Source organism: Zalophus californianus, chromosome 11, assembly GCF_009762305.2.
Source record: "Zalophus californianus isolate mZalCal1 chromosome 11, mZalCal1.pri.v2, whole genome shotgun sequence".
Lineage (NCBI taxonomy): Eukaryota > Metazoa > Chordata > Mammalia > Carnivora > Otariidae > Zalophus > Zalophus californianus.
Genome location: NC_045605.1, coordinates 29644252 through 29653094, shown reverse-complemented (window position 1 = coordinate 29653094; position 8843 = coordinate 29644252). Strand labels below are relative to the sequence as shown.

The 8843-nt window shown below is 39.3% G+C and overlaps 1 protein-coding gene across 3 annotated transcripts in view; it reads left to right on the top strand.

Moving 5' to 3' along the window:
- The window catches only part of NCAPD3 (non-SMC condensin II complex subunit D3), a 69200-nt gene that overhangs the window by 892 nt on the left and 59465 nt on the right, over nucleotides 1-8843 (top strand). For all 3 annotated transcript variants that reach the window (XR_003517437.1, XM_027579423.2, XM_027579422.2), the window contains exons 2-4: nucleotides 272-410; nucleotides 2515-2669; nucleotides 4362-4524. Coding sequence is in view for 2 of the 3 variants with exons in the window: in XM_027579423.2 (XP_027435224.1) it covers nucleotides 347-410; nucleotides 2515-2669; nucleotides 4362-4524 (382 nt within the window). In the remaining variant the exon portion in view is untranslated. The remainder of the gene's footprint in view (nucleotides 1-271; nucleotides 411-2514; nucleotides 2670-4361; nucleotides 4525-8843) is intronic.

The following is an 8843-nucleotide window of genomic DNA, read 5'->3' as shown; positions in this document are numbered from 1 at the left end:
ATCTTGTCTCAAATTCTCTTTACAGTGTCTTTCCGTTTAAAAAAAAATAAGGCGAGAAAGACGCTATTAAGGTTTAATTTAATTGTTGACGCCCACTTTAAATGGAAACCCAAAAAACCACCCGGTGGAACGTTGGCTCAATTCCAGTCCTTGGCCCGCCCCTTTCTTTGCGCATGCGGCAGAAGACCCTGCTGATTGGTTAATAGGGTGAAAACGGCTGGGCGCGATGATTAGTCGGTGGGAAATTCCCTACTTTGTGATTGGTCCGCAGGAACGTCTCGGAGCGCGCGCGGGAGCGAGCTTTGAAAGTTGACCATCGCTGAGGCTAGCCGGTTCCTGAGAGATAATGGTGGCGCTGCCGGGCCTTGGGAGCGGCTTGCAGCCCTGGTGCCCGTTGGATCTCAGCCCCGGTGAGAAAACTAGGCCGTGAGTCTCGGGGAGGCCGGGCTGTGGTGCTTTGCGACTGCGGTGCTCCTCTTTCCGGGCCTGGGGTGGGGGTGGGGCGCTCGGCTCGCAGCAGAGTCTGGGGTCTCCAGGTCTGTGCACTCCAGGACTTTGGCGAGCCGGGTCTGGAATAGGGGCTCAATCTAGTAAAGGAACAGGAAAAAAAAAGAGCTTATATTGTCCGATCTCTTTTAGTTCTTTTGCATGTTTTCTCGGCCTTCCCTTGCTTATTCTGTAAATCCCCACCGACAGTCTCATCCATTTCTTTGGTTTTAAATAGCAAGTCTATTTCTTCGTTCACACTTATTTCCTGAATTTGGTGTTTATTGGTTTAAATGGATGTCTCACAGCCACCTCAGACGTCACATGCGTGAAACTGGGATTACCAAAGCCAGTTATTGGTACCAGCCAATCCACAAACCTGGGAGTCGTGGCATTCTTTCTTCATCTTTCATGCTCACAACCACCAGTTGTCCTCTCCTCAGAGATGTCTCGCAGGTCCTCCTTGTTCCTTTTCCTGATGCTGCTGTCCAGCAGCAAGCCCTCCTAACCAGCCTGTATCCTAGCCGCTTTCTCATGCTAACTCTTCCAGCCCATTCCCCACACCTCTACAAGGATCACATTTGAAAACACAAACATGACCTATCAAGTCTTTAAGCCTTTAATGTTTCCCCTCTATTTCTTAAATAAATGACCAAATCTTTGGCATGCCCTATTAAGAGCGTTCACCACTCACTGCAGTCTTCTTTTCCAATAGCATAACCTTTGGAGTCAGAACAGTAGGATTGGTTCTTTAGCTTAGCATCTCTGTATCACTGAGCAAGTTGCTTAACCTTAGTTTCCTTACATGTCAAATGGGCATTATAATAATATCTACCTCACAGGAGTTGTGTGAAAATTAATTCAGTACCTGGAACATAGTAACTGCAGAATAAATACTAATAATGACTCTCACCTTTCACACTAAGACTCAGTGTTGTAACTGTTTTGTTCATTTTTAAACAGGCTATACTTTCTTTCCCTTTGTTCTCTCTGTCTGGGATGCACTTTTTTGCATTTCTTTCCCTGGTAAACTCCTACATTTAGGTCCAGTTGAAGCAGAATCATCCTGCCCACCTCCCCCATAATATTTTCTATCATGCTCTCTAGTGTTTTACATACCTATTACTGTTTTAACACTTATTTATTGTAAAAATAATAGTACCTATCATTTATTGAATTTATTGATTTCCTGACACCAGATCTTTTCTTTTTTCGTTGGAACTTGGGTATCTGTGATCCAGAAATAAGATCAGAAATACTCGTATGCATTTAAAAATATGCGTATAAGATAAATGGGAGAATATGAGAGAAAAAGAGGCAGGAAAAGATGCAAGACCATTTTTAGGAAGAGGATTGTATTTGTTAGGAGAATGATTAGGAAAGAGTGAGTGAATAATTAAAGCATGTTAAACAGTCAGTTGCCTCAGATGTCCCTTTGTGCTGCATACTGTACTTGGGTTTATTAACTTGATTGTAAGATTTTCACAAAGGGACATCCAAGGCAATCTTTTGTTAACCTCTGTTTTTTCTCCAGATTGAATTTATGGGAAAGTCATATCGTTCAGTGTTTTGAAGTGTCATTCATATCTAAAATGTTTTCCTTCTTGATATTTTTAGAAGATGATCAATCTAATAGCCAGCTGTCAGTTCTGATTTTAAAAAAAGATTTTTAAAAATATTTTATTTATTAGAGAGAGAGAGAGAGAGATCACGAGCAGGGGGGAAGGGTAGAGGAAGAAGCAGCCTCTGTGCTGAGCAGGGAGCCCAGTGTGGGACTCGATCCCAGAACCTTGGGATCATGACCTGAGCGGAAGGCAGACGCTTAGCTGACTCAGCCACTCAGGCGCCCTTAAAAAAAGATTTTTTAACCTTTTCTGCTTTCCTTTAATTATGCTACACCTGTATTGTATAGTTAAATGTGATTTGTGATTAGTAAGTTTTCTCTTTTTAAATGTACTTAGAGTCTAAAGGTTATTGATGTTTTACTTGTTATAGAAAAGTTTTGATTTAATTGCATTTTCCCACTAGAATGGGTGGACACAGTATGGGAACTGGATTTCACAGAGACTGAGCCTTTGGATCCCAGCATAGAAGCAGAAATCCTAGAGACTGGATTGAATGCCTTCACAAAACTATATGAAAGTGTTTTCCCCTTTGCTACTGAAGATCATGGATCTACAGAGGTAAAAAAAAAAAAAAAAAAAAAAAAAAGATTAAAAATCAAGCCAGCTGTCTTTAGGTGTTAGAAGTGGAAGATGAAAGTCATTATTATAATCTGAAGCTTAACCTTTTTAATATACCATTTATAAGGAGTATGATAAGAATAGCATAAAGAATGTGGTTCATTTGTTATAAAATCCTAATAACTAATAGCTAAGTAAAGTGGGAAAATTGCAGGGTCTGTTTAGGCTTTTGAACATGAGATTCTGTTAGGAAATTCTTAGGGAGAGTACTGGCAGTGTGAATTGGAAGATGAGGAAAGAAGTAAAAATTCAACAACGTAGATAGGAGAGACATCTGAGTCAGGGGGATGGGTGAGTGCAGCGATGCATGGGGCCAGTGAGGAAGAGAAGAGACAGGACGGGACTGAAAAGCTGGTTGAGGGTGATCTGCAGGCAAGCAGCCAGAGTGTGGCGAGCGTGACTAGGAAGCAGCCAGGTGTCAAGTGCGGCAGAGACCGTGGGCAGGCAGAGTCCCAACATGAGGAAGATGGGGCAGAGGTGATTGGATCACCCTTGGTGACCTGCAGGGTCACAGTTAGAGGTGAGTGGAGTAGAGCTGAAGTGGCATTAGGAATGAGGAGGTGACGGCTATAAATGTAGGAGGTGATTTCTACTGGAAGTTTTACGGTGAAAGAATGCAGAGTGCTGACAGGATTCTAAATGGGCTCTTCTGTAAAGTGGCACATGCTAAGCAGTGTGGCTAAGCCAAGGCATTACCTGCCACTTTCCCTGTCTTCAGGAAAGCAGGAAAGTACAAGGTCTGATTTCTTGAACTTTTATGGGCCTGTGTTTTTTTTAAAGATATTCCAGGATAAACCATATTTAGTTCCTGCTATGTTTGATTTATAGAAATAACCCATTTCCTCTTCGTGTGTTTAATTGGCAAAACATGGAACAATGATACAATTAATAAAATTGAAGTTTGTAGTTGAGGGTGTATTTCCTTTCTCACCTAGACCACTTCTGAAATCTGCTGAGGGAGAAACTTTCAGGTATTTCTTTTCCTGCTCCCATTGCCCATAGAGCATTTAAATTTAAGTAAATGGCTCTGATTTCTTCACTTAGTAATTAGAGTGATAAATGGTTTTGAGTACCTTTAACATAGAGGGGTAACTTGTTTGAGTAAACACTAACATAATTAGTATAATTTTTAGCTATGATAATTTCAGAAATATATATGCATCAAACCTATCCCCAAATTAGTTTTGAAAGTTTAATTATTTAAATTTCTTTTTTTTTTTTTTTTTTAAGATTTTATCCATTTATTTGACAGAGAGAGACACAGCGAGAGAGGGAACACAAGCAGGGGGAGTGGGAGAGGGAGAAGCAGGCTTCCCGCCGAGCAGAGAGCCCGACGCGGGGCTGGATCCCAGGACCCTGGGACCATGACCTGAGCTGAAGGCAGACGCCTAACGACTGAGCCACCCAGGCGCCCCAGTTATTTAAATTTCTTGTGTATTTATTTATTTTTGTAATTTTGAATACTACATTTCAATTTTTTGTTTCAGTCCCTTTGAAGATTTATAATTAGGAGCCAGGATGGTTGGTTCTTTTTTCTTTTTTAATAAGGTACTAAATACTTGCAAAAATCAAATAACAAGAGATTTTCCCATTTCTCTAATTCTTGGCTTTTATGTCTCTCCCGCCCCCTAGAGCATTTGGACCTTCTTCATTGAGAATAGTATTTCTCACAGGGCACTGGTGGCATTGTTTTATCACTTTGTTCAAACAGTCCATAAGAAAAGTGTCAGTGTGCAGTATCGACAATATGGCCTTCATGCTGCTGGGCTTTATTTTCTGCTGCTGGAAGTACCAGGTATGTATATTTGATATGATAGAATAAATATATTTTTGTTTTAAATTTCTACATTGTTTTGGGCCCTTATATTTCATTTTCTCACTTCTAAAATGGGGCAGTGGTAACCCATCTCACAGTTGTTCTGAGGATTAAATGAGAGTAAGTCTGTAAAATACATAGCATGTTATAGGTGTTCAAGAAATATCTTTCCCTTGTTTCTTTAAATGTGTTTGTTTTCTAATATGGTGTGTCTATAACCTAATGCAATTAATCTGAGAGAGGTAAGACTTGAGGGGAATTGTCTCCAAGCTACAAGAGCTCCATTCCCACCCACCCCCTCCTAGTATAAAAATCTGATACTGTCCACTCATCTCCTGACTCCCCGTCCAGATTGAGAAAGACTGCTGGGGAGTCATTGTATTATATATAATCTCTCTCCTATGCAGATATGGAAAAATAGATTAAAACCATTCTAATAAAGAAAGCATGAGAATAGCTAGTAATGCTTGATGAAGGAAAGCACAGGAAAGTAGTCTATTTATGAGCATTGTTCTACTTCCTTTATTGTTAGAGCACTTAGGTTGCTGTTCCTCCTCTGAGCAATAAAAGAGTCCCTTCTACCCACTCCAGACCCAAGGCAAGAGAGGATGGAACATGGAGGGGGATGCAGCTGGAGAACCTAAAGTTGCTGCTTGTCACTGTTTACATAAATTCATTTGTAATAAATGTTAATGATGATAATTATCCCATATGATTTGGGAACTGGTAAAAAGACATACAAGCCTTGAGCATTAATTTGTATTATTATTAAAGCTCCCCAAAATGACTTTTGAAATAAGTTCCTAAAGACTTTGCTCTTGCTAAACAGTATCTCAGTTGTAATTGAGCTGTGTCACAGAAAAGTGGTGGTTTTAGGAACCCAGTTTTGTTCTTCTCTTCCCCTGTTAGATGCGGTTCCTTCTTTTTTTTTATTATTATTATGTTATGTTAACCACCATACATTATATCATTAGTTTTTGATGTAGTGTTCCATGATTCATTGTTTGCGTATAACACCCAGTGCTCCATGCAGAACGTGCCCTCTTTAATACCCATCACCAGGCTGACCCATCCTCTCACCCCCTCCCCTCTAGAACCCTCAGTTTTTCAGAGTCCATCGTCTCTCATTGTTCATCTCCCTCTCCGATTACCCCCCTTCATTCTTCCCCTCCTGCTATCGTCTTCTTTTTTTTTTTTTTTAACATATAATGTATTATTTGTTTCAGAGGTACAGATCTGTGATTCAACAGTCTTGCACAATTCACAGCGCTCACCATAGCACGTACCCTCCCCAGTGTCTATCACCCAGCCACCCCATCCTTCCCACCCTCCCCACTCCAGCAGCCCTCAGTTTGTTTCCTGAGATTAAGAATTCCTCATATCAGTGAGGTCATATATGTCTTTCTCTGATTGACCTGTTTCGCTCAGCATAACACCCTCCAGTTCCATCCACGTTGTTGCAAATGGCAAGATCACATTCCTTTTGATGGCTGCATAATATTCCATTGTATAAAAATACCACATCTTCTTTATCCATTCATCTGTCAATGGACATCTTGGCTCTTTACACAGTTTGGCTATTGTGGACATTGCTGCTATAAACATCGGGGTGCACCTACCCGTTTGGATCCCTACATTGGTATCTTTGGGGTAAATACCCAGTAGTGCAATTGCTGGATCGAATGGTAGCTCTAATTTCAACTGTTTAAGGAAGCTCCATACTGTTTTCCAGAGTGGCTGCACCAGCTTGCATTCCCACCAACAGTGTAGGAGGGTTCCCCTTTCTCCACATCCCCGCCAACATCTTTCGTTTCCTGACTTGTTAATTTTAGCCATTCTGACTGGTGTGAGGTGATATCTCATTGAGGTTTTGATTTGGTTTTCCCTGAGATGCAGTTCCTTCTGATTAAGGCTGAGATGTATGCCAGAGTGAAGAGTGTTGTTCATTGTAGGCCACTTGCAGCTTTCCAGCAAGTGGTGTTCTTGCTAATTACCTTCTGTTTTAAATGTTTCTGAATTATTGTTGGGATTCTGTTGATACTCAATTTTTAATCACAGTGTGCTCTTTTTCAAGATTGTTTTGGTTATTCTGGGTCCCTTGCATTTCCACATGAATTATAGGAGTTGCCTGTCAATTTCTACCCAAAAAGACTTCTGGGACTTTGACAGTACACCGAATCCTTAGATCAGTTTGGGGACTGTTACCATCTTAACAACATTAAGTCTTCCAATCCATGAACATAGGCTGTCTTTCCATTTATTTTAGTTTTCCCTAATTTGTTTCAATATTTTATACTTTTCAATATACAACTCTTACACTTAACTCAGTTAAATTTATTCCTAAGTATTTTATTCTTTTCCATGCTATTGTAGATGAAATTGTTTTCTCAGTTTCATTTTCAGATTGTTTACTGGTAGTGTGTAAAAGTACAATTTACTTATTTACTTATTATTTAAGTAGTTGATGTACAATGTTACATTAATTTCAGGCATACAGTATAGTGATGGGACAAGTCTATATGATAGTCTGTACCTTATGCTATGCTCACTCCAAGTGAGGCTATCATGTCACCATTCTATGCTGTTACAGTACCATGGAGTATATTCCCTGTGCTGTGCCTTTCATTCCCATGATTTATTTGTTCTATAACTGGAAACCTTCTATTTCCCCTCACTCATTTCCCCCTCTCCAACCCCTCAAGCAACTACCAGTTTGTTCTCTCTATTTATTGGTTTGTTACAGCTTTTTTTGTTTATTTTTTTAGTTTTCACATATATGTAAAATCGTATGGCATTTGTCTTTCTCTGTTTCACTTAGCATACTACCCTCTAGGTCTGTCTGTGTTGTTGCAAATGGCAATATCTCATTCTTTTTTGTAGCTGAATAATCCATTTTATATATACACCGCATCTTTATCCATTCATCTATCAGTGGACACTTGGGCTGCTTCCATATATTGATAGGTGTAAATAATGCTGCAGTAAACATAGGGGTGCATGTATATTTTTTAATTAGTTTTTCTTTGGTTTGGTTTTTTTTTTTGGTTTTTCTTTGGTTAGATACCCAGTAGTGGAAATACTGGATCTTACAGTATTTCAGTTTTTAATTTTTTGAGTAACTTCTGTGCTGTTTTCTTTCCACAGTGGCTGTACCAACATTCCCACCAACAGTGCATGAGGGTTCCTTTTTCTCCACATCCTTGCATTTTTCATTTCTTGTCTTTTTTTTTTTAATTTGAAAGAGAGCGCGAATGATCAAGCACAAGTTGGGGGAGAGGCAGAGGGAGAACCAGAATCGGAGCCCAAAGCGGGGCTCCATCCCAGGTCCCTGGGATCATGACCTGAGCCAAAGGCAGCCACTTAACCAACTGAGCCACCCAGCCTCCCTCCTTATCTTTTTTATTTTAGTCATGTGACAAGTATGAGGTAATATCTCATTTTTGGTTTTGATTTTCATTTCCCTGATGATTAGTAATGTTAAGCATCTTTTCAGGTACCTGTTGACCATTTGTATGTCTTTTTTGGAAAACTATCTGTTCAGGTCCTTTGCCCTTCTTTTAATCAGAGAAGTACAATTGATTTTTTTATTACTGATTTTATACTCTGAAACCTTGCTAAACTCATTTATTGTTTCTATTAGGATTTTCTATGTATAAGATCATACTGTTTGTGAGTAGACATAATTTTACTTCTTCCTTTCCAGTTTAGGTGCCTTTAATTTCTTTTCTTTTTTTTTTTTTTGCCTAATTGCCCTGATGAGGACCTCTAGTATAGTGCTGAGCAGAAGTCAGGAGGTGGGCATCTTGTCTTCTTCCTGATCTCAGGAGGAAAACTTTCAGTCTTTGGTCCTTAAGTATGATATTTGCTGTGGGTGTTTTGAGGATCACCTTGAAGACATTGTTATTCCTAGTTTGTTTTATTATGAAAGGGTATTGAATTTTGTTCTTTGCTTTTCTGTATCTATGAGATGGTCATGTGGTTTTTGATCCTTATTCCAATATAAGAGTGTATTATGATGATTGGTTTTCATGTTAAACTGATTTTGCATTTCCTTGATCATAGTGTGTAATCCTTTTTATGTGTTGCCAAGTTCTGTTAGCTAATATTTTAATTGAAGATTTTTGCATCTATATTCATAAGGGATATTCTTTTTTTGATAAGCCTTTGTCTGGTTTGAGTTTCAGGATAATACCAGTCTCATAGAATGAGTTGAGTAGTGCTCTTGCCTTTCTTATATTGGAAGTTTGTGAAGAAGGGATTATTTTTCTGCCTTAAAATTTTGGTAGCATTCAATAATG